The 27,342-nt window shown below is 38.3% G+C and overlaps 1 protein-coding gene across 8 annotated transcripts in view; it reads right to left on the reverse strand.

The window, feature by feature from the left end:
- Window positions 1–27,342, reverse strand: part of IPCEF1 (interaction protein for cytohesin exchange factors 1) — a 173,241-nt gene that overhangs the window by 37,459 nt on the left and 108,440 nt on the right. For all 8 annotated transcript variants that reach the window (XM_088840841.1, XM_055432854.2, XM_055432849.2 and 5 more), the window contains 3 exons: window positions 8,652–8,725; window positions 7,117–7,188; window positions 87–145 (listed from right to left, as the gene is read on the reverse strand). In XM_088840841.1, the coding sequence (XP_088696967.1) occupies window positions 87–145; window positions 7,117–7,188; window positions 8,652–8,725 (205 nt within the window). The remainder of the gene's footprint in view (window positions 1–86; window positions 146–7,116; window positions 7,189–8,651; window positions 8,726–27,342) is intronic.

Here is a 27,342-nt window from a genome sequence, read left to right on the forward strand (position 1 = left end):
ACATAGAACTTGACATTGTATTTTCACCCTATTCTAAGATGCCTGCTAAAGTTTCTAAAGTTTCAGAAATTGAAAATAGAACATACCTTCATCCTTTGAAGTGGATTCAGGATGGATTTCAGCTAATCCCAATTTGTTTAACCACCTAAAATTCAAATAGAAAATAGACGTTTGACCAGGGAGATTGGTCCCTCACCTATCCACCGTTACCCTAGACCCTAGAGGAAGGTCTTGTATCAGACTTCATAAAGAAATTAAGTCATAGTGCCATATCAGTAGAAATGTTTTCAGAAACAGCCTAAATATGTATTACGGTAACCTAAGACCACTTGTTTCACACTACAGTCCGTATCATAAGCAATATGATACGAAATGAGGATAAGAAATGAGGTGGCCCATTATACAGCTAGTTAAAGTGGGAAACTATATTAGATATTCTAAATATACAAACAAATATACGTTTTGTAATTGCATATTTGAAATTCTTTTACAAGCATCAAAACGAATTTCATAACTTGACCTTTAAAGTTCTATCTCTTTAATTCTTAAAATGTAAGCTTACTTCACAAAAAGTGATGATGATCCATTTTTAAACCATGATCTTTATATCAATAAGGAAAAAGATCTGGCCAGAGTTTCACAGTTATTCCTAAGCTGGGGAAAATTTCAATTTCTTGAAAAATTCTATATAAGGTAAAATTGACAATGTCTCATCTTCCATTGACTTACCATTTTATTGGCAATGAATTTCAACTACACATCCATAACAAAAATAGAACTAGACAAACCTGAGGGAATGCAAATGTGGCTTATGACTTCAGGCCAACGGTTCAGTTAGAAGTTTATTTTAATACATAAATTTTTAAAAGACATAAAATGCCTCTATTTCATATGTTCCTAGCTATATAACCTATTTAAAGGAAAAATATCATTTTGGGACAGTGATAATCTAAATGACCTATTTCCCATTTCTTTCTACTTTTCTTTATTTAAAAAAAAATATTCCATAATACATATTCATCTTTTTTTGAAACATAAGTAGCCTAAGTCAACTATCAACAAAATGACAATAATAATGCTATGCACTTATTAATTCACAAATGTTTTATTTTTGCTAGTCCAATAAGGCCTCATAAACTATCCAGCTATACCCCCACCAAAGCATAAACACCGGATATTCCCAAGTCTGCAATTGTCAACAAATTAGGAATCTTTACCCAGCCCTCAACCTGCCATGGTCTAGATAATTCTTTAATAGGAAATACAAAGTAAATTTTATTTTAAAAATAAAATAGAACTTTCTATAAGAAGGAAGATGAGTTTCAGCCTCATTTAGGAAGTCCCCTTTTGTATCATGATAAACACGTGTCTCTAGTGGCCACTTAAAACTAGACCAAGACCCAAGCCCAGATCATGCCAGAGGAACTGAAAAATGTTCATCAAGACTCGACCGCAAAATAAACAAAACAAAGAAATGGAAAATGACCAAAAAAAAAAAAAAGCTACAAATGGCTAATAAATATAGGGGAAAATTCTCAGCCTCAATAATATTTTAGAAAATGTATATTCAAGCACAAGTAAATATTGTTCACCATGAGACTGGCAAAATTTTTAAATACTGCTAATTTCTAGATTTTAAGAGAAACAGTCTCATCCTTTGTTGAGTTGACCCTGAAAAACTGGTACAGTCAATATCAAGCAGTTAATCTGATGATACTATTCAAAATATAAATATTCATTCCCCTTCACCAAATAATTCTAATTCTAAATATCTATCCTTCAAAACACATCTTCATGTATATAAGAAATGTGGAAGAATATTAATTCGATAGGCTTTCAATGACAAAAATAAATTGATACAATAGAATTGTCCATTAACATAAAAATGGATGAAGTATGGTACCAATTCCATCAATACCATTTTATAAAGAATAAAAAGACTGAGGTTGAGTGAGGGAGCCTTGTCATGACCTGGAAAAATCATAACATACTGTTAAGTAAAAGAAGCAAATACAAAGCAAAGTGTTTATCCTGATTAATATGCTTCCTTTTTTTACTGCAATTGCTTTACAATGTTGTGTTGGTTTCTGCTGTATAGCAAAGTGAATCAGCTATACAGACACATATCCCCTCTTTCTTGTATTTCCTTCCCATTTAGGTCACCAGAGATCACTGAAATAGAGTTCCCTGTACTATACACTAGATTCTCAGTAGTTACCTACTTTATACATAGTAGTGTATTCATGTCATCAATGTGCTTCTAAAACTATATGCATGACTTGATTTGCAAAGAAAAGCATCAGAGAGGATATAGTCATATTGTGAAAAGTGTCTTAATCTTACGGAGAGAAGTTAAACTGGGAAGTAAAGTTGGGGGGATGGGAGGTTTTTCATTTTACATACTTCTATATTACAAGATTTTTTTACAAGAATATGTTTTACACATTACTCAACTAAAACGCTTAAAAATACATTTTTAAACACTGATCAGGCAAAGCACAATGAATTTAATGGCTAGCTAATCCCTAGTTTATTCCTGATTTCATAATTTTATAATTACATTTGACTCTCCCCCCCATAAAAGCATCTCAAACTGAAACAGACAAATTTTTTTAACATATCAATGCAAAATAAATTGATGAATTGAGAATGCCTGAATCAAGAAAAGACATTCCTAAGTTCCTTTCCAGAAATCAGCAGCACAGAAGAACACCGGCAGTAAGGAAAAGAGTCCTTTCAGCCCGCATTCAAAACTCTTCTCCCTTTAATTGACACTATCAGTTACTTGCTGGGAAAACTCGTGATTGTTCAGAATCTTGTTTGTTTTCTTTCTAGAACTCACAGGCTTAGAGTACCTTCTTTGCTAAGAACTTTTTTTAAAACATGGAGATCAGTCCTGGGTGTTCACCGGAAGGACTGATGCTAAAGCTGAAACTGCAATACTTTGGCCACCTCATGCGATGACTCTGATGCTGGGAAGGATTGGGGGTGGGAGGAGACGGGGACAACAGAGAATGAGATGGCTGGATGGCATCACCAACTCTGTGGACATGAGTTTGAGTGATACCATTTTATCTATCACCGGAAGTTGGTGATAGACAGGGAGGCCTGGCGTGCTGTGATTCATGGGGTCGCAAAGAGTTGGACACGACTGAGCGACTGAACTGAAATGAACTGAACTGAACTGAGGCAGTAGAAAACTTTTTATTTGTAGCTAAATACATAGATGCAAAAAGACTTATATTTATATAAAAGGAGACGACAGATGTTTCCTGGGAGTTTGTTGTATGTTAACTTGCTGTGAATGTGTGCGTTGAAGAAGCACAAGTGTTAAGAAATTGATGAACTGAGAACATTCTTCCCACAAACACCGCCTGAGAAAGGCAGCTACCACCAGCCTTTGTTTAGAAACCAACTTTTACATTACCCTTAATTACTCACCCCTGCACTGGTAAATTGAGGGTCCCTGCAGAACACACAGTGTTTCTTAATTATCTTTTCCTTCATGAGAAACATCACCACCCAAAAAACGCAGTTTCTCAAGGAGGAGAACTTCTAAAACAGGCCACGTCTCTCCAAATACCACCCCCTTGTTCCCCAGCACCTCTGCGTCTCACTAATACCCGCAGGCTTTATGTCCTGGCTCCAACACACCTCATCAGTAAGAAAGGAAGCTCTTCAGTGGCTGCTGAAGAGCAAATCTTTAAACATCCTCTGCCGAGTCTTGTGGGAGAAGGAGGAGGTTAACTAGTAATCCCAAAGGGATTCTGCATTCTGAGCTACTAGAAAAAATCATCTTCAGAATAATAAAGCTTAATAATGATAAGTGAAAATTATGATACATTCAGGCATAGACAAAATGAGTCATTTACTTATGAGTGGCTAGATAGAAAATTTTTATGTATAAAGGTCACTGAGAGATTCAAAAATATGGGGCCAGGACACCTCACACTTAAATTTCAATTTATAATCTTATTTGTAAGTTGGAAAGGTAAATGCTAAAATAATCTCAAGTAACACAGATCTTCACAGCATAGAAAGGCCCTAAGACCTTGGCTTTGATAACTGTGAAAGGCTTAGACTTAATAGTCAAATAGGCAGAGTGTGTAGCTAATGCTCATATAACTGTACTCGCCATTAAACAGATTACTGCAAAGGGAAAACGTGAAAGTGAAGAAGAATGGACCAGATATGCAATCAAAACTGGAGTAGTGGGTGAGCAAGAGCTACATAACTCTAGTGTGTGATTGAGAGAGCAAATCTGCCTGAAATAGAAGAGTTTCAGATAATCTTGTAAGGGTCTCACACTTTTACTGGGCTAAAACGTGTTTCACCACGCAGGCAGAGAAGTTCTCTAGGTAACAAAAGACTTTGCAGTCATTATTTCCCTGCTAAAGTCAGTCTTCCTTTCCCCTTGTTGGAGTGACCAGAACCACTTTGAAAGAACCAGCCCCGGGATGAACGGAAAGGATACAGACTGCAAGAAAGCTGGAGATACAGGAAGTTCGTGGGAGAAGCTAGATACTGGCAGGAGACTATGGGGTTGGGGAGAGGTGGCTGATGGGCAGCTCTATTTCACCACCAGTAAGGCTTAAAAAGGGCTTCCCTCGTGGCTCAGAAGGTAAGGAGTCCAACTGCAATGCAAGAGACCTGGGTTTGATCCCTGAGTCAGGAAGATTCACTGGAGAAGGGAATGTCTACCCAATTCAGTATTCTTGACTGGAGAATTCCGTGGACAGAGGAGCCTGGCAGGTTAGTCCATGGGGTCAGAAACAGTCAGACAAGACTGAGCAAATAACACACACACACACAGAGAGCTTAGAAAGGACCACTTGGGACTGATGTATGGTTCAGCTCCAGACTGACACTCTCTGGGCAAGACATTAAGTTTTCCACACATCTAGACCTTGCAGCTCTCCCATCAGGAAGCTTCCATAAGCCTCTTATCCTTCACCATCTGAGGGCAGACAGACTGAAAACCACAATCACAGAAAACTAACCAATCTGATCACATAGACCACAGCCTTGTCCAACTCAATGAAACTATGAGCCACCCAAGATGGACAGGTCGTGGTGGAGAGTTCTGACAAAACATGGTCCACTAGAGAAGGGACTGGTAAACCACTTCATTATTCTTGCATTGAGAACCCCATGAACAGTATGAAAAGGCAAAAAGGTAGGACACTAAAAGATGAACTCCCCACATTGGTAGGTGCCTAATATGCTACTGGAGATCAGTGGAGAAATAACTCCAGAAAGAATGCAGTCCATCCTAAAGGAAATCAGTCCTGAGTATTCATTGGAAGGACTGATGCTGAAGTTGAAACTCCAATACTTTGCCACCTGTTACGAAGAACTGACTCATTTGAAACAATCTTGATGCTAGGGAAGATTGAAGGTGGGAGGAGAAGGGGACGACAGAGGATGAGATGGTTGGATGGCATCACCAACTCAATGGACATGAGTTTGAGTGAACTCTGGGAGCTGGTGATGGACAGGGAAGCCTGGTGTGCTGCAGTCGATGGGGTCGCAAAGAGTTGTACACAACTGAGCGACTGAACTGAACTGAACCTTGCTAATCAATAGAATTTAGAGTTATCAACGCAAATAAAAAGAGAAATAAAGAACTTTGACTGTCAAGTTTTTATCTTCTCCTTTTGTGTTGTTCAGTCTAACATATATCTGACTTTTCCCCCGGGCTATAGCACGCCAGGCTTCCCTGTTCTGCACTGTCTCTTGGAGTTTGCTCAAACTCCTGTCCATTGAGTCAGTGATGCTATCCAACCATCTCATCCTCCTTTTGTGTATCTGCTCCTATTTTTCTCAGATGCTTGAGAAAACCAGAGAGAAAAGCTAAAATCAAAAGAGGATAGAAACAATCTCTCCCTTTGTTCAAGTATATAAAAGACTTGTTTGGAAGACTTGATTGTCAATACCTTGCTTTGTTATTTCTAATACAGGGTTTCCTAACTTTGTGCTAAAAAGCCATTCTGCCCTCGTTTAAAAGTTTGTAATGGGAAGGTAAATGTAGGGAACAGATGAGAATGATTCTAGTGACAAAGGGCTTCTGTGGGGATATAGAGTAAGATGGGGTGTGTGTGTGTGTGTGCACGCATGTGTGTGTGTACTCTTGCTCATGCATGCTTAGTGAAAAGTAGTTTTTTTTCTTTAAGCTTCTAGAGCAACAGGCAAAAAAGAAATTACACAGAGCAAATGGATAAAGTCATTATGTCTAAATAAATTAATAGATATAATTAGATACAAAAATATAAATAGATTAAAAAATAGATTAAACTATAAGCTCTATGCATGGAGGTATTAAATCTGTATTCTTCATTTTTAATGCCCAGAATCCATTACAAGGGAGTACATCATAGACAATCCATACACATATTTTTAAGTAATTAACTGAAAGCAATGAAACATTGACAATTCTGAAAATAGGACTTAATTAAACAGAATGCCCTCCAATGCCACAAGCACCTCAAATATATATAGTTTCACTCAAATAAGACCCACTGGGATCACACTGGGATGCTGCAAGGCAAGAAATGCTCTACCAGGATATTCCACTTACTTAACCTGAGCAAACAGGAAATGAAGCTAGTGATATACATTTTTATATTAGAGGTACTCTGAACAAAGACGTGCTGCAAAATGTTCAGGATAGAACATAGAGAAATGATAAACTTGAGTCACCAGGACAATCACACCGCACAAAGTCCTGCAGAGACAGTTTCCATGAAGAATTCTGAAAGCTGTGGGACCTGTAACACAATTCTTTGCAGGCTTTTCTCCCGGTGATGCTAATTCTCATTGTCACATTTTCTTACAATGTCTTCTGTCTATCCCTTTCTCAGCTTAGTGTCTGAGTGCTTCCCTTAGAAGAACCTCACTACTTCTTCCTAAAACAGCCATTTTGATCTGTGCAGCACTCCAAAATGCTTCCAAATACTAGGAAAGAAAGCAGAAAGACTTTATAACCGCTAAGGAGTTTAGGCCATCAAGCAGCAGAAACAAATAAAACAATAACCGATATGCACACATGCTTAAAATTCAGACACTTAACCAAAATAATTCCTATAAAGATTATATTGAGTGATTTTTCTTACTTACAGGTTCATTTCCTGAACATTCTCAGCAGCAAAATAAAAGGTCTTGATCTGTGGATGACTGATCTTAAAAGCACTTGGAAAGGGAAAAGCACAGACACACGAGAAGTTAGAAATTAGTACAGTCAACAATGCAGTCAAAAGTAAAACAGTCAAATATACATATGGTAAGTCCATCTGCTTTCTTTGTTAATTTATAAAAGCAGAATTTTTAATTACATTAAATATCTATTGTCTAATCTCTATTACATATAGGGAGCAGAGGGTGAATTCGTCACATCAGGATATTCAGACCAGGACTCAGTTTTAACTAATCAATAGTCTCTACTTAGAACATATGGACATACTCTTTTATTTTCATTTGCTGTTTGTTATAGAGACAATAAACTAAAATACAAAGTGGTAGATGTGCAACTTCAAAGTACCCAGATCAACTCCATCAAGCAAAGTATTTAGATTCAGATACAATAACTGCATTTATAGAAAAATAATTAAGTATAAAATTTCTACACTGTGACAACACATCAAAAACATTAACCAAGCTATCCTCTATTGATAAAGAAAAAAATACAAGGCAGACTTTTGAGTTTAAAAGAAAAGTATAAAACATTGACAATAACAAAGTATTTCCTCTTTACCAGTTAGACAGGAAGTCCTGCAGTGTGGACCAGAGTTTTTGTACATGACAAGTTTGGTCAAAACCACAAGGATCGACACAACCTCGTGTATCACTAGGTAGTTTCTGATGCAGCTACATCACAATGGCACAGACCTAAAGCTCACAACAGGTTAATTTTTTTAAATAATCAGTTGCTGCTACTAGAAACACAGGTCAATAGGGAACTGTCCTTTTTTAACAAAACAGGAAATGATGTCAAAAGCAGAACAAAGAATAAGTAAAAGATGAAAAAGACACATATGCAAAATGAAGATGGATCCTGTTATGGGAAGAGCACTTGACTGGGAGTCTGGAGAGTTGGTCTAGGCTGGGAATTCTGGCTTCTGTTGGTTATCAAATCTCTTAGACTTTAAGTATATCAGGGTGCAATCCCCAAATCTAAGACAACTCAGAGAATTCCATTTCAGAATGCTACTGACAATTTCATGAACTAAGAAAAAGAAACTGGTCTCATATCGTATCTGCTGCTCTTGTGAGTCCTATTTAACTAGCCATTCTCTTTACAAGGACACATGCTTGACATCTGATCACTCTGTCAGTCCTGGATGGCGGCTCTTTTCTCATTGGATCGTGGACATGGTCATTAGCAGCATGCCCTGCCAGGGCTCCATGGGGTTTTAAAATCCATCTGCTTCACAAAGTGAAATTCCAAAAAACAAGAGGTTAAAAGTTTCTATTACTATTTGGTGTACCAAACCATAAAGTCGAAATTTTTAGACATTTGAATATCATCATCATGAACTTCCAAACCACCACATCACCTGTCAGTTCAGTTCAGTCGCTCAGTCATGTCCTGAGGAACTTATAAAAAGGCTGTTATCCTGGCCCCATTATTTTGTGGAAAACGATAGACAACTTACTGTTTTTTCTTGCATTCAGACGCTTTCTCTACAGTGAAATCAGGCAGGTTAACAAATCCATCAGCTTTTTCTGCCTGAAATAAACACACAGCACAAATAGGAATAAATGCATCAATTCTAGCAGTTCATTTATTGAGATCATATGTTGAACAGAGACAGAATAAGTGAAATGGAGGAGGATCAAAAGATACTTCTCTGAATCAGCGTTGGACTTCTCCCAGACATACATTTTATAAGAGAAAATAATATTCGTCTGACAAAGCATCCAGAATCTTCTCTGAGAAGTAACATGACACACTTTAGGGACAGCCAACGTGTGGCACCAGTAGGACCCGCCCAAACCCTTCTTGTCTATCTTCCTAGAAAACATCAGAGCTAACTGATCAGAGCCCCACTTCCTCTTGAGCCCATGGCCGTCTTCAGCATCTTTCTCATCCTACTTCTCTAGTGAGACACAAGTACCTAACATGGAACCTAATTAGCATCACAGATACTGTAGTTAACAGCATGCCCTATTGCTTGATGAACAGAGGCCTGACTGTGGAGTTAAAATTGAGGTTCATACCATGGATCCGCCACTTACTGGTTGTGATAGGATTTAAGTAAGCTGGGAAAAATACAACACTTAACAGATACTCAACAAACATTGTTTTCCTCTCAAGTTTAGTAAGTTCCCAGAGGGTTAAATCACAGAGCCACGTCTTGGAAAATCTCAGTTCCATAATCAATTCTTTCTATAAAGAAAAGAGTGCACACGAAAATGACACTTTTAAGGACATAAAATGAATGCCACTTTAAAACATGATTTAGGGGAGAATGGATACATGTATATGTGTGGCTGAGTTGCTCTCCTGTGCATCTGAAACCATCACAACATTGTTCATCGGTTATACCCAATATGAAATAAAATGTTTTTTTTTTAAAGTGCATGTCAGGGTTTCAAATATAAATACTAAAACTCTTCTCAACAAATAATAAAAGGTGTTGGGCATTTCAGCAACTTAACCTAATTTATTCCAACTATTATTTAAAATATGGTGAGTTTTGTATTATACGTGATTAATTACCAAAGTTTTATATAAAAACTCTGATACTTCAAAGATAAAAAATAACAAAAATTTTATAGGGGATGTAATCATTGCTCTGCCTCTAAAAATTTTCTTAGCCTTTATGAATAAAATTTAACTGAACCACAGGAGGCTAGATTGCTTGTCACAGAGAGAACTCAAATCTTTCGTCTACACTAGCATCTCTGAATGGAAAAATACAGTCCACAACACTAAACAGAGTGGTCTGGGACTTCCCTGACAGTTCAGTGGCTAAGACTCCACGTTCCCGACGCAGGTGGCATGTGTTGGAGAACTAAGATCCTACATGCTGCACAGCGCGGCCAGAAAAACAAAACAAAACATGAATGAGTCAGTGGTTATTGGAGGATAAGTAAAAACTGGTTTTGAAAACACAATCTTAATTAAAGTCAGCTAGTTAGTTCAGCACCTTGGGTGCCCATCAGTTCAGTTCAGTCGCTCAGTCGTGTCTGACTCTTTGCGACCCCATGAATCACAGCACGCCAGGCCTCCCTGTCCATCACCAACTCCCGGAGTACACTCAAACCCATGTCCATCGAGTCGGTGATGCCATCCAGCCATCTCATCCTCTGTCGTCCCCTTCTCTTCCCACCCCCAATCCTTCCCAGCATCAGAGTCTTTTCCAGTGAGTCAACCCTTCGCATGAGGTGGCCAAAGTATTGCAGTTTCAGCTTTAGCATCAGTCCTTCCAATGAACACCCAGGATCGACCTCCTTTAAAATGGACTCGTTGGATCTCCTTGCAGTCCGAGGGACTCTCAAGAGTCTTCTCCAGAACCACAATTCAAAAGCATCAATTCTTCGGCAATCAGCTTTCTTCACAGTCCAACTCTCACATCCATACATGACCATGGGAAAAACCATAGCCTTGACTAAACGGACCTTTGTTGGCAAAGTAATGTCTCTGCTTTTTAATATGCTATCTAGGTTGGTCATAACTTTTCTTCCAAGGGGTAAGTGTCTTTTAAGATCATGGCTGCAATCAGCATCTGCAGTGATTTTGGAGCCCAGAAAAATAAAGTCTGACACTGTTTCCACTGTTTCCCCATCTACGCCCATAGTTCATGTTTTGATCTGTGCTTCTGTCCCTTGTCACCAACCAGGGTGTAACTTGCATGCTTTATTCAGAAAAATTAAACTGTGAAACTTTCAATCTTAGGTCTGCTCTGTCTGTTCTCTCCTGTGTGCACTAACTTAACCAGACTCTTCACTCAAAATCTTTCTTCTTCCAAAACTCAAAACTCAATTCAAAGGACACTTCCTTCTTTAAAAATTATATATTTCTCCATTTCAACTTATTTATTTTTGGTTGGGCTATTTAACCACAGTCCATGGTGTTGCAAACAGTCAGACATGACTGAGAGACTTCACTATCACTATTTAATCGGTGGATGATGGTTTTACCAATCCTATCTAAACAGAATGTAAAGCATTTGAAGAGATTCAATTTTATCTACAATGCACAATGCTTTCTGTGGACTCTCAGTTAGCATTATATAAAAGTATAGTTTTTTCATTTATTTAATTGAAGTATGGTTGATTTATTTACAATATTGTGTTCATTTCTGCTGTATAGCTAAGTGATTCAGTTTTATATATATATATATATATATATAATATAGTTCCCTGTGCTATACAGTAGGATCTCATTGTTTATCCACCCTATATAATAAAAGTTTGCATCTGCCATTCCAAATTCCCAACCCATGCCTCCCTCATCCATACTAAATATTAGAGTTTAAAAAAAATTACATTAGGCTCCAGAAATTCCACTCTTTTATACCCCAAAAGAAGTGAAAACAGGTACTCAAATAAAGACATGCATGTTCACAGCAGCATTATTTCACAATAGTCAAATAGTGGAAACAGTCTAAGTGCCCATCAACAGAGGAACCAATAGTGGCCTATCCATACAATGGAATATTATTCTGTCATAAAAAATGAAGGAAGTACTGATAAATACTCTGATGTGGATGAACCTTGAGAACATTATACAAATGGAAAGAAGTGACACAAAACACTATATATTGCATGATTTCATTTATATGAAATAGCTAAAATAGGTAAATCCATAGAAACAGAACACAGATTAGTGGTTGTTAGGGGCCATGGGCAGGAGGGGATAGGGAGAAACTGCTTAATGGGCACTAGTTTTCCTCTGGGTTGTGGAAAATGTTTTAGAACTAGATAGAGGAAGTGGCTGTACATTGTGAGGATTCTAAATACCACTGAATTACTCATCAAAGAATGGATAATGTCATGTGAGGACTTCCTTGGTGGCTCAGAGATAAAGAATCCACCTGCAGGAGATGTGGGTTCAGTCCCTGAGTTGGGAAGATACTCTGGAGAAGGAAATGGCAACCCACTCCAGTATTCTTGCCTGAAAAATTCCACAGACAGAGGAGCCTGGTGGGCACCCATTCACAGGGTCGCAAAGAGTTGGACCTGACAGCAACTAAACAACATTCTCATGTGAATCTTACCTCAATTAAAAAAATGCTATGGTGGGCTAGGGTATTTTACTATAAATTCCTGCAATTACTTTAGAAAGAATAAAACAATTTATATTCACCGTTTGTTTCTATTTCCTACCTTCACTGATTTCTACACCCACTAGTCCACAGAAAGGGTTGTTACTAAGAACCACAATGATTTCATGTTGCTAAATCCCGTGTACCCTTTCTGCTGCTGCTGCTGCTGCTAAGTCGCTTCAGTCGTGTCTGACTCTGTGCAACCTCATAGACGGCAGCCGACCAGGCTCCGCCGTCCCTGGGATTCTCCAGGCAAGAACACTGGAGTGGGTTGCCATTTCCTTCTCCAATGTGTGAAAGTGAAAAGTGAAAGTGAAGTCGCTCAGTCGTGTCTGACTAGTAGCGACCCCATGGACTGCAGCCCACCAGGCTCCTCTGTCCATGCGATTTAGCCCTCACTTAATTGAACTCTGGAAACTGACACTACAGTCCACTCCCTCCCTCATGAAATGTCTCTTTTCTGACAATGCATTTCTGCAGGCTCCCCGTCTTCCCCACTTAACTGTTCCTTGCTTCCTTTCATAGGGTCTTCTTTCCCCCTCTGTTTCTTATGCCCCAGATTTCTAAGTACAGACTCTCTCTCTTCTCATTCCGATACCCTCCACAGGGGATCATACACACTTCCATGGCAGCATGTATAACCACATTTGTACACACGTATCCAAAACCTATACCCGCAAACTCCTTTCAATCCTAGTGCACCCATCCCAAGATCCAACTGCCTAATGTGCCTATTCAATGAGTATTCCACAGGCTCCCTGTCATGGACACAATATTTGTGTTCTCCCACATACCAAATTCATATTTTGAAGCCCTAAACCCTAACGTGATGGTATTCGACGTGGGGTCTTGGGGAAGTAGTTTGGTTTAGATGAAGTAATAAGGGCAAAACCCCTACGATGGAATTAGTGCCCTAATAAAAAGATGAAGACACTAGTGCTTTCCCGCTCCTCCCCATGCCTCCTCCATCTAAACATATGGCAAGAAAGCAGCTGTCTTCCAGCCAGAAAGAAACCTCTCATCTGATATGGAATCCACTAGAACTTGATCTTGGACTTCCTAGGCTCCAGAACTCTGACGAACAAATATTTGTTGTTTAAGCCATGCAGACTATGGTATTTTGCTATGTGGCAGCACAAACTGACTAAGATTCTCCCCTCGAGAGTGACAAATCCAAGACCAAACTCATCATCTCACTCCGTGAAATGCCTGCTTCTCTTTCTCCTGCATTCTCCTCTAAAGTGAATGATGTCACTTTCTATCCAGTTGTCCAAAAACAGGAAATATGGGAGACACCTTTGACACTTCAATGTCTTTCTCAGCATCTGTGCAAGTAACCATTAAGTTGTAACATTGCTGCCTCTTCCACAGCTCTGCAAAGCATCTGTTACCCACACCTCCTTCAGACCACCGTGAACTTTCACCTGAATTACTGCAGACGTCTTCTAAACCATTAACCATTATCCCTCTCCATAGTTCTGATTTTTCCTCTGATTTAGTGTCCAAATCACAATCACAGCAAATCTTCACTCCACAAACCTCTTCTTTCATTAAAATCCTGCGTGGTTCCCAATTGCTCTTGGAGAAAGTCTAAGTGTTTAAAGTGAAGTCGCTCAGTCATTTCTGGCTCTTTGCGACCCCATGGACTGTAACCTACCAGGCTCCTCTGTCCATGGGATTTTCCAGGCAAGATTACTGGAGTGGGTTGCCATTTCCTTAAGTGTTTAAGCAGAGTATAAAAGGCCTTTCATGATTACGCCATGATTAATTATACAGTTTCATCTTCTCTGGAGAAGGGAATGGCTACCCACTTCAGTATTCTTGCCTGGACAATCCCATGGACAGAGGGGCCTGAAGAGCTAAGTCCACGGTATCACAGAGTCAGACTTGACTGAGCAATTAACACTTTCACTTTTTTACTTTCACAATTGTATAGTTTCATTTTCTCTAGGGTCCCTACCCCTGACTCAACCAAAAGTAAATGAAAATATTAAAACACAGAAAAAATACTTCTGTTGAGCCAAATTAGAATTGATACCAAATTTATAGCATTATTACTCTCTAGATAATCTGCTATCAGTACAAGAAGGCCATCTTAAATGACAACAACACAAAAATCAATCAACAAAAAACTAAACACAGATATATGTAAGAGAAAAACTGTAAATCTTCATTTTGGTGGATTCCTTTCTGGCAAAACTGAAATGGCTGAGATTCCTTCAAATAGCTTAAATAAAAATTAGTAAAAGATACCTTAATATTTCCCCAGTAAATTTTTCTTCTATGAGAAAAGGCATTTCTCACTTTATGTTCAAACTGCATTCAAAATCACAGATAACTGTGTCAAAAATTGTCTTTGCTTATTTGACTTGCAAAAAAATGCCTCAAAAATGACAATCACAGTGGGAAAATCCTAAGGAAATGACAGTTTTCTCCTCCTCCCCCTCCTGCCACCCCCTCAGATCCCTTGTTCCTTACTGCATTAACTGAACTAACTTTCTCGAATAGCATCCTTCCTCTTCAATCGTTTCTAACTTTCTGAAAAGCTACTTGAAAGTTCTTCATTGGTACCTGCAATTTTCTCCCTGGATTCTAATGTAATAAACATCTTGTTCTCTTACCAGAAGTATCACACCATCCTTTGGTCACTGTGAAAACTTGTCCTATCAGATTTAGTCTTACATTCTGAAACAAGACACTGCTTTTCACTTTGTGATATGATTGATGCTCTGCAATCTTAAATATCACATATTCATCCTTCCACTTTTCTAGCAACTCTGATTTTGTTCAACTTAGTGAAGTTTCATCTGCAGTTGGTATATTAGCAGCATTAAACACACATGTTTATCAAAACTGTTCATGTTATACATTCATTTATTCAATGAACATTCACTGAGTACCTTTTTTGTGTCAGGCACTGTGTCAGATATTTGGGCTTTATCAGTGAACAAAACAGATAGAGATATCTACTTTCAAGGAGAAAAGAGACAATAGCTCAACATATGAGCACATAAATTACATAGCACCCGCTAAGCAATAATTACTACAGAGAAAAGTAAAACTGATCTGGGTAAAGGGGTTCTGACTGCAAGCAGGGCAGGATGCCTTCTGTTCCTACGCTTAAAAAGCCCTTCCTCTCTCACTTTCCTAGATATGTCTCCACGAATCAATTTAGGTGTGACCTTCTCCAAAACTTTCCCTTGCTCCTCCAAGCTTGGAATTAATGCCCTCCGCTTTGTGTCCCAACCCCCACAGTGGGCTTTGCTTACCATACTTCTCTTTCTGTATTTAGTTATCAAGGTATTCCTCTGTTTCTCCAACAGACTGAGCACCTTGAAAGAAATAATTTTGTTGTTTACAGTTATATCATCAATTATTGAGATAAGCTAAGGTGTTCAACACAAGTGAAATAAAGAAACGAGCTTTACGAATGAAGGAAGGACAGAAACATGGTCTTTTTCCTCAGTCAATGAAGTGCTAAAATGAGATGCAGAAGTCACTTTGGAAAAATGTTTGGCAGTTTCTATAAAATATAAACATATATTAATAATTACCATCAGTTCAGTTCAGTTCAGTTCAGTCCCTCAGTCGTGTCCGACTCTTTGCGACCCCATGAATCACAGCATGCCAGGCCTCCCTGTCCATCACCAACTCCCGGAGTTCACTCAAACCCATGTTCATCGAGTCAGTGATGCTATCCAGCCATCTCATTCTCTGTCATCCCCTTCTCCTCCCGCCCCCCAATCCTTCCCAGCATCAGAGTATTTTCCAGTGAGTCAACTCGTCGCATGAGGTGGCCAAAGTATTGCAGTTTCAGCTATAGCATCAGTCCTTCCAATGAACACCCAAGATTGATCTCCTTTAGAATGGACTGGTTGGATCTCCTTGCAGTCCAAGGGACTCTCAAGAGTCTTCTCCAGCACCACAGTTCAAAAGCATCAATTCTTTGGCGATTAGCTTTCTTCACAGTCCAACTCTCACATCCATACATGACCACGGGAAAAACCATAGCCTTGACTAAACGGACCTCATTCCTAGGGATCTACCCAAGAGAAATGAAAGCATATGCCCATGCAAAGATCTGCCTGAAAACATTTATAGCAGCACTATTCATAATAGCTCAAACCTGGAAGCAATCTAATATCCATCAACTGGTAAATAGTGTGGTATATTCATACAACAGAATACTGTTTAGTGAACAACTGACAAGAGCTCAAACATAGAAGAATCTTGAAAACATAATGCTAAGTAAAAGACAGACACAAGAAATCATGTAATACTGTATTATTCTTTTACATAAAATGTACAGAAAAAGCAAATCTATCTATAAAGACAGAAAGTAGAATAGTGGTTGCCTGGAGAGGGAATGAAGACTAACTGTAAAGGCATTAAGGATTTTATTGATATGATGAAAATTATTTAAAGCTGATTTATTATGATGGCTCATCACTCAGTAAATTTACCAAAAATCATTAAGTTGTAAATCTGAATAGTGTAATTTAATGATATGTAAAATGTATCTCAATAAAACTATTTTTAAAAATATGAGATGCGGGAAAAGTTTGGGGAGTAAAAAATAATGAATGAAATGTTTCCTGTTTGTCTATCAGTAAGACTTAAAAGAAGGCAAAATATGAGGTCTTTGATGACTCCGCTGATGACTCAGTATGACTTATTCAAATTTTAGACACAAAATTAGGTTAAAATTTCTTATTTGCTTCAATTTTGGACTACAGGAATTTTAGAGTGGAAAATATTTTACATAGAATTTGCCGCACTCAGACATATTTTTAAAATTAATTAAAATAAGATGTTAAGTTTTAATATCTAAATGCAAAATAATTGTTCATTACCATCAATAAAGTTTTACTTTTTCATACTACAAAAGAGACAAAATCAATTCTTAAGGACCTACATATGTCAGAAAGGTAGAAGGGCAGACCTAGAAAAATAAGAGTGTTATAAATATATCCCAGAGACTAAGTAGGTCAAAGAAGACCAAGCCAGAAACAAATGAACTATAATATAGGAAACTATTATGTGTTTCATGGTTAAAAATAAAGAGTATAATTATCTGTCTATTCTCAGTGGAACCCTATTTCCTTTATTCTAAGAAGGCTGATTTTTTACATTTCAATAATTCTGAAATCAAGAGGCACCTTAGAATCTATGTGCATGTTCCTTGTTCCACTTCCTTCAAAATCCTGTTATTCAATGGTTTTTCCTGTGGTCATGTATGGATGTGAGAGTTGGGCTGTGAAGAAAGCTGACTGCCGAAGAATTGATGCTTTTGAACTCTAGTGCTGGAGAAGACTCTTGAGAGTCACTTGGACTGCAAGGAGATCCAACCAGTCCATTCTAAAGGAGATCGATCCTGGGTGTTCATTGGAAGGACTGATGCTAAAGCTGAAATTCCAATACTTTGGCCACCTCATGCGACGAGTTGACTCACTGGAAAAGACTCTGATGCTGGGAGGGATTGGGGGCAGGAGGAGACGGGGACAACAGAGAATGAGATGGCTGGATGGCATCACCGACTCGATGGACATGGGTTTGAGTGAACTCCGGGAGTTGGTGATGGGCAGGGAGGCCTGGCGTGCTGTGATTCATGGGGTCGCAAAGAGTTGGACACGACTGAGCAACTGAACTGAACTGATAGGTCTTTAAATGAATAGAATCTTAAATTCAAGGGAAAAATAGTTTAAAAAACAAAATATGGACTTCTTTGTAATACGCTTTTGCAGTTATGTATGAATATGAATTTGAAACTCTTGAAATTACTTTAACTAAACTTCAGTGAAGTTACCCAATGAATATCAAAATTAGGAAATTTGCAAAACTTCAGTACTCCACATAAATCCATAGTTTGCTCAGTTCTACCCTGAAACCCCTAGTATGTTGGAAACAGTTCAGTTTAGTTCAGTCGCTCGGTCATGTCTGACTCTTTGCAACTGATCTGACTCTTTGAGACTGAACACCCAGGACTGATCTCCTTTAGGATGGACTGGTTGGATCTCCTTGCAGTCCAAGGGACTCTCAAGAGTCTTCTCCAACACCACAGTTCAAAAGCATCAATTCTTCGGCAATCAGCTTTCTTCACAGTCCAACTCTCACATCCATACATGACCACTGGAAAAACCATAGCCTTGTCTAGACGGACCTTTGTTGGCAAAGTAATGTCCTTGATTTTTAATATGCTGTCTAGGGTGCTCATAACTTTCATTCCAAGGAAACAGGCAAAGCAGCTCACTCTCATGTCACTTTGGAACACTTGTCACTAAATTCTAACGGACTTCAATTTTCTTGTTTTGCAGTGTCTTTGTCTGATTTTGGTATCAGGGTAATGTTGACCTTGTAGGATGAGCTAGAAAGTGTTCCCTCCTCTTTAATGTTTTGAAATACTTTGAGAAGGATTAACTCTTTTTCTAACATTTGGCAGAATTCCCCTGTGAAGCCATCTGGTCCTAAAGTTTTATTTGTTGGGAGAGTTTTGATTACTGATTCAATTTCAGTATCAAGATTTGGTCTATTTAGATTTTCTATTCCTTCCTGATTCAATCTTGTAAGGTTGTACATTTCTAGGAATTAATTATTTCTTCTAGGTTGTCCAATTTTTTGGCATAAAACTGTTTGTGGTATTCACTTGTGACTATATTTCTGTGACATTGGTTGTAACTTCTCCTCCTTCATTTCTTAGTTTGTTTATTTGGTCTCACTCTCTTTTTTCCTTAATGAGTCTGGCTAAAGGTTTCAGTTCAGTTTAGTTCAGTTCAGTCGCTCAGTCGTGTCCAATGCTTTGCGACCCCATGAATCACAGCACTCCAGGCCTCCCTATCCATCACCAACTCCCAGAATTCACTCAAACCCATGTCCATCGAGTCGGTGATGCCATCCAGCCATCTGTTTACCAGTTTTAAAAATATCTTTCTGAAAAACAACTCTTATTTTCTTTCATTGATCTTTTAAACTGTTTTTTTAGTCTCTATTTCCTCTCTAATCTTTATTCTTTCCTTCCTTTTGCTGACTTTGGGCTTTGCTCTTTTTCTAATTCCTTTAGATGGAAAGTTTAGGTTGTTTACTTGAGATTTTTCTTATTTCTTAAGGTAGGCCTACATCACTAAAAACACCTCTTAGAGCTGCTTTTGCTGCATCCCAGAGACTTTGAAAAGTTGTATTTCTACTTGTCTCAAGATATTTTCTGATTTCCTCTTTGATTTTCTCATTAACTCATTAGGTTTTTTGGTAGCAAGTTTTTTAGTTTCCATGTGTTTGTGGTTTTTCCATTTTTGTTCCTGAAATTGACTTCTAGTTGCATACTACTATGGTAAGAAAAAATATTTGAAATAATTTCAATCTTTTGAAATTTACTGAAACTTATTTTGTCGCTTAGCATATATCTTGTAATATATCTTGAACAAAGTTTCATGTGCACTTGAAAAGAATATGTATTCTGCTGATCTTAATGGAGTGTTCTGTGGATATCTATTAAGTCTATCTGATCTAATGTGTCTTTTAAGGCCACTATTTCCTTACTGATTTTCTGACTGGATAATCTGTCCATTGATATAAGTAGGCTATTAAAGTCCTCTTGCATTATTATGTTACTGTCAATGTCTTCCTCCATGTCTGTTAATATTTGCTTTATATATTTAGATATTTCTGTAGTAGATACATTTATGTTTATAAATGATATATCCTCTTCTTGGATTGAGTTGTTTATCATTATATAATGTGCTTCTTTGTTTTTTGTTATAGATTTTTAAGTCTATTTTGCCTGATATGAGTATTACTGCCTAGTTTTCTTGTCCACCAACATGACTGGATAAATAGGATGTGGTATACATATACATAATTGAATGGAATATTACTTGCCCATAAAAAAGAATTAAAATTTGACATTAGCAACAACATGGGTGGACCTAGAGGGTATTATGCTTAGTGGATTTAGTCAGATGAAAAGAGAAAAATACTGTATGTTTTCACTTATATGTGAAGTCTAAGAACTAAAATGAATGAACAAATACAGCAAGGCAGAAATAGACTCACATACACAGAGAATAGATTGGTGGCTGCCAGTGGAGAGAGGGGCTGGGGAAGGGAAAAATGGGTGACGGGGATTAAGAGGTACAAACTACCTGGTATAAAATAGATAAATTATGGGGATATACTATACAGCACAGGGAATATAGCCAATATTTTATAACATCTTCATATGAATTCACACACTGTTGGTGGTGATGCAAAAATTGAAACCACTGGACGGAAACTGAGCAGTAACTAGCAAAAATGTATTTCCTCTTTGACCCAGAAACCCTACTACTGGGATCTGTACTAAATATAAATATGTTGAATGGCATATGAACTGCATCATTATTTGCAAGAACAAAAGACTGTAAAGAATCCACATATCTATCATCAGGGGACAGTTGAATAAAGTATGTACGGCATCCACATACAATGAATGACTAAGAAAAATGACATGTATACATACAGAGTAATCTCTAGGACAATGTAAGAGAAAAAGTAAGGGATTGCACAATAGATACAGTATGTTAATTTTATGTAAGAAAAAAGAGATAGGAGATGCTCATGCCTACATACTCGTTTTATTTGTAAAATAAATACTACATACTCTTTTATTTGTAAAAAGAAAGCAAAGAAAATATTCTTAAAACAAGCGTAAAAGGAGATAGGCAAAAGGGTAGAGGAACAGGGACAAAAGTAAGACTTACCTGGTTATAAGTAGTTATATAGTTTTGACTTTGAAATTGGATAAATGATTTATATTTTTTAAAAAATGCAAACAAAAAAGAAGCAGTTCCCAAAATTAAAAACAAATAGAAACAAATGAACTTAATTGGATATAATAAACATGGTCACAGAACCCCACACAAATAATAACAGAGCACAGAATTTTGACTACAACATAGTTAGTGGAACACAGTCTAAAAACTTTTAGTAGTGACATTGTCACTATTAAATTTTAGGTGATTTTAGTAGTTTTTCTTCCCCTCAAAAACTTTCTTGAAATATAAAGGAAGAGGGAGTGCAGCTGGCTTTTCTCTCTAGATGACAGACTATGTGATGCTGTTTTGTTCTGAAAAGTCAACTCAACTCCCTCTTCCTTTCAGGAAAGGAACTAGAAAGATTATACACCATGGCCGTCTCCAGTCTGCTAGTGTTACATGGGCCTGCAGGCAGACAGCTGACATTATTACCACTGGGTTTTGATAAGCACTGCGAAGGAAGAAGAAAGAATGATTTTCTTTCTTCTTTGAGATATCAGAAGCAAGACTGGCAGTGAGAACACTTGAAATCCTTTTGAGAAGTATCAGTCAGTTCAGTTCAGTCACTAAGTTGTGTCTGACTCTTTGCCACCCCATGGACTGCAGCACAGCAGGCCTCCCTGTCCATAACCAACTCCCGGAGTTTACTCGAACTCATGTCCATTGAGTCGGTGATGCCATCCAGCCATCTCATCCTCTGTTGTCCCCTTCTTCTCCTGCCTTCAATCTTTCCCAGCATCAGGGTCTTTTCCAATGAGTCAATTCTTCACATCAGGTGGCCAAAGTATTGGAGTTTCAGCTTCAACATCAGTATTTCCAATGACTATTCAGGACTGATATCCTTTAGGATAGACTGGTTGGTTCTCCTTGCAGTCCAGAGAACTTTCAAGAGTCTTCTCCAACACCACAGTTCAGAAGCATCAATTCTTTGGCACTCAGCTTTCTTTATAGTCCAATGCTCACATCCATACATGACTAGACAGACCTTTGTTGAGAAGTATAGTAATTATAATAATCTTGAGTAAAATCTAGTAAAACCTAACTTTTGTTGAGTACTAAGCACATGACATCTAGGTACTAATATCTTGTCTTTAGAGAAAAATTAATCATATTCAAATGCGAGAATTTACAAAATTGATTACTATTTAACCTAGACATGAAATTAGACTGGCATTCAGGACTTCCTTGGTGCTCTAGTGGCTAAGATCTGCACTCCTAATGCAGGGGATCTGTGTTCAGTCCCTGATCAGGGAACTAGATCCCACGTGCCTGAACTAAGCATCCAAATGCCACAACTGAGACCCAGCACAACCAATAAATAGATTGTCATTGTACAATAGAAAAGTTATATAGTTCATTAAAGTGACAAAACTCAGACCAGAACCCAGAAGTCAGTTAAATAATTCTAGACAACAATTTCTTCAGTCTCAACCATAGATGAAATATCATAGAAGAGAATCTGCAGTTGACAAATGTCATAGAAGTCCACAAATGTCTGGACTTGAATCAGAGTATCTTGAAGCAAGCCACTTACTGTGTAATCCTAGGCAGAGCATTTAACCTCTTGGGTCAGCGAGGCTAATTAGAATTAACATGAATCTATGTAATACTGTAAAGTTGTCAGAGCTGTATAATTTTATACAGTTAAAATAAAATTTAAGATTTTATTATTAATGAGAAGAATCAGGAAAGAAAATAGGAGAAGGAATGACCCAAAAAAGACAAAGGTGAAGTAAAATAAGTTTTTCACTCTGCTTACTGTCAGCCGAGCCCTCTGAATAGCTCCTTCTCAGTCTAAACTCTCCTTATTTCCTCTGTCTCAGATTAATGGCTGTAGAAAAATATTTTAAATTCTTTGGAGAGCAACAATGCTAGCAAGCTCTCTGCATCCTTCATACAGTATCTGGGGTATGCTTTTATTTAAATGCTATTGCATTCGGATTAATCTAGCACTGTATTTTGCATATAATGAGATTTTCATCCAAAGAGATTTTTCTTCTTATAAATGCTTAGAAATAGATGTCCTACATAGCAAACATTTGGCAAGTGTCCTTGACTAATCAACACAAAGGCCTGATTTCCTACCAAACACACAGACTACGGCCATTCATTATAAAAATGGACTGAAGGTGTTGGTGGTGATAATCAGGATGGTTCTGAAGGCTCTAACAAGGGGGAGAGTAACGGGCTCAGGAGGAAGCCGACCACTTGCAGAGAATGCTGCGGGTGACCCAGCCACGTGGCCACGTCCTGGTCACCCGGGGCAGGCTGGCCAGACTGCACTGCCAGCCCTTGCATATCTTTGTGGGAGGCTTCTCTGGCTGCCAGATTCCAGCACCCATCTGTGCAGGGGTACACTGCCCCCAGGACAACCAACGACTGATGCAACTTGGTGTCTAATATTCCAGGGTCCCTGTCCCTTGGAAGGAAAACTCAGAGGTGTGTCTTTCTCACAGGCTCTCAGAGTTCACCAGCAGAATTAAGCTTTAGTTACCCACAGTCACGATCTGCATGCTCAAGAGAGCTTTATCAGCTAACTTTCCACCTTTTCTCACTTCCTCATTTCCTTTCCAAATATTTCCGGTATCACTTCCCAAATAAAGTACTTGCACCTAAATTCTCTCTCAGGGTCTGCTTCTGGGAAATCTAAACCACGATGCTATTCCTTTCACAGAAAGTGTTCCTACTAGTGGTTCCTGCTCGCGAACAGCACATCTGCTCTGCACCCGAAGCCCTCTTCATGATTTCCTTTTAAAAATCACCCAAGGATATGACTCTTTAATTCATATTAGGTCATATTTAAGTGGTGATCACAGGCTTCCCAAGTGGTACAGTGGTAAAAAATCTGCCTGCAATGCAGGAGATGCAAGAGACATGGTTTGTTCCCTGGGTTGGGAAGATCCCCAGAGAAGGAAATGGCAACCCACTCGAGTATTCTTCGCTGGGAAATACCATGGACAGAGGAGTTGGCGGGCTACAGTCCATGGGGTCTCAAAGAGTCAGATATAATTTAGTGACCAAGCACGCACACACACAAGTGACTGGCATCTCACTCTATGATCTGAAAATCAACAATCCTAGCTAGTCATGCTTACTTACATTCTTCCATTCTTTCCCTATGAAGTCATAGTTTTAATGAAATTAAGTTACCAGTGAATTTTCTGGCAGTCTGACATACAAAGGTAGTCATTATCTTCTGAAATATCATTATCAGAGCAAGGTGGAAATTTTAGCATAAAAGAATCTTCTATTATTATTCTCTGTAATATAAAATCCTCCCCACAGGGCACAACCCTTAGCACAGAAGGCCATTTGTGATCTTCCATATCCAGCTTCAATTCCCACCAGTATTTTAGAAGCCTTAAAACCCTAGAGACACTACCACTTCCACTTACTTAGAGTTGGTCTATTCGGCAGCATGGTCAGGAAAAAAAAAAGGGAAGAAAAAGCACTAAACAGGAAGGAAATTTTTTAAATGAACAGGAAGACATTTGACTAAATGTCACTATTACAGAATACGCTACGTGTCTTGTTTCCCAATAAAGCTCATCTTCCATCCATGGCTAGAGCAGGAATAAGGGAAGAATAAATAAAGGAACATCATTTAAGAAAATCTGAAGTCTGGTGTGTTTGCTTTCAATATTAGAAATTTGGGGGAAATAAGAAAAATAAGGCAGGTTGCTTCAAAATCACAGTTATTATAGCACATAATTGTGCCTTCATGCCATGCATATTAAATCTTCCGATACTCCAGAAATTTTCAAATCTCTTCAAACTGCTTTCATGAGTTTCTTGAGTGCCATCAAGTTATTGCTCAGCCACAGCTAAACAGACTCCACTGGGAAAGCCAGTTGTCCAAAGAAGATATATAAATGCCCAAAAGGCACATGAAAAGATATTCAAGGTGACAAATCACTAGGAAAATGCAAATCAAAACCACAATGAGACACTACCTCATAGCTGCTAGTATGGCTACTATCCAAAAACAAGAACAAACAAAAAACCAGAATATAGCAAATGGTGGTGAAGATGCGGAGAAAAGGGAACCCCTGTGTATCACTGGTGGGAATGAAAAATGGCCACTATAAAAAAGAAAAAAGAACAGTATGGCAGTTCCTCAAAGAATTAAAAATAGAATTATCATATGATCCAGCAATTTCACTTCTGCGTATGTAACCAAAACAATTGAAAGAAGGGTCTCAAAAAGACTTTTGTATACTCATATTCACAGTAGCATTATTCACTGTCTCCAAAAGGTTGGTACAATCCAAGTGGCCATCAATAGATATGAACGGTAAGTAAAATGTGGTCTACACATACAATGAGATATTATTCAGTCTTAAAAAGGAAGAAAATTCTAACACATGCCACAGTATGATGCAATGAACCTTGAAGATATTATGTTTAATGAAATAAGCCAGTCACAAAAGGACAAATACTGCATGATTCCATTTGAATAGGGTACCAAGAATAGTCAAATTCATGAAGAAAGAAAGTAGTACCACCTGGTACTTTCCAGGTGTGGAGATAAGAAGAAACAGGAGTTATTGTTCATTAAATATAACACTGTGGTTTTATAAGATGGTAAGAGTTCTGGATACAGTTGCACAATAATGTGAATGTACTTAATGCCACTGAACTGTACCCTTCAAAATGGTTAAGATGGGAGACTGCATGTTATGTTTGAGGTACCACAATTTTCTAAAAATAAACTCCAAAACATGTGGTGATACTCATCTGAAAATCATTATTTGTCAGTGAAGGATGAGAATGCATTCGCCACAGTAAGTTTCCTAAGATTCCAATAGGAAAATACCAGTGGTTAACATGCTGTTCATGAGACTGCCTCTTTCCCAGGGAACAGTCAGAGATTCACATTCTAGTCTAACAGATAAGAAAGAAGGCCCAGATAGGGTGGGGGGTTGGCCTAGGTTGATGAGTGGCTACAGCATCAGAGGAGCACCCATCCTCCTGATTTTGAATCTAGGGACAATTTCAACTCTAAGATGTCATTTCCTTGTGTCCTTTTCATTTATTTGGGGGGCAGGGAGAATGCTGTGCAGTATGTGGGATCTTAGTTCCCCTATCAGGGATTGAACCCACACCCTCACCCCCTGTATTGGAAGTGCGGAGTCTTAACCACTGAATCACCACTGAAGTCCCTTTTGTCCTTTTTGAAGACATTGTTTCAAACATGTTCTAAATTCTGGCTCCTTTAAAAAATATTCTATATATATATTTTTTTCACTTTCACTGCATAGCTTCCTTTCAAAATATGCTTGAAACACGCTTTATGGAAAACCAAACACAGCAGCACGATGACAGATGAGTTTATCAGCTAGCTTGTCAGAAGAAGCATCTGGTCCCTGGGACCTTAAAAATCTTGCTCCACGGGGGACGATAAATCTTCAAATAATGACGTCTCAGGAAAATCCTCAAATCTAACCAAAAGTTCAGCTCATCCCAGGGGTCAATTCTCATTCTATCGTTTGGAAAATGTGCACACAGCTCTCATCACTAAATCACATATTACCTAAGCTCTGAACTACTGTGCTGAAGAATCCCCCCAGGGCCTCCTAGTTCACTTTACTGTTTTATGGCTTAAAAATCACCCTTTACACAGAGTCAGTAGGAGTATTTTTAGAATCTCTAGCACATGACAGCCATTGCCGCCAAAACAAAAGCAAACATTTCTAGTGTTTGAAAATCCTTAGCACAACCCTTCTGCATCCAAAAATCACAATGCTATACACACACATTTCATCTGAAGTGTACACAAATTTGCCATTATATGTCTTCCTTTGATCTTTTCTATATTGCCTTAAAATGCATTTAATCTTCTCACAACCACTCTGAATTACGTAGGGACAGTATTTTGGGTCAAAAGATACTTATAAGAAAATGAATGCACACTGAGTTCCATCACTGACCTAGGACGAGACAGCTTAGTATGAAAGGGCAGGACTATGGACCCTGTGACATTTGTCCTTCATGCCCACGCTGGCAAAACTCACCTTCCTGCCTGCTTGTTTAAAAGAATAACCGGGATACACACACACACACTCACATTCACCTATATTTATATGCATATCAATAACTATATAAATGCACATATATTAAACACACTTGCATGCTAAATCACTTCAGTCACGTCTGACTCTTCATGAGCCCTCCAGGCTCCTCTAGCCATGGAATTATCTAGGCAAGAATACTGCAGTGGGTTGCCATTCCCTTCTCCAGGGGAATCTTCCTGACCCAGGGATCGAACCCACATCTTGTATGTCTCC

This window comes from Moschus berezovskii, chromosome 10, assembly GCF_049115385.1.
Source record: "Moschus berezovskii isolate FMDL1 chromosome 10, NW_MosBer_1.0, whole genome shotgun sequence".
NCBI lineage: Eukaryota > Metazoa > Chordata > Mammalia > Artiodactyla > Moschidae > Moschus > Moschus berezovskii.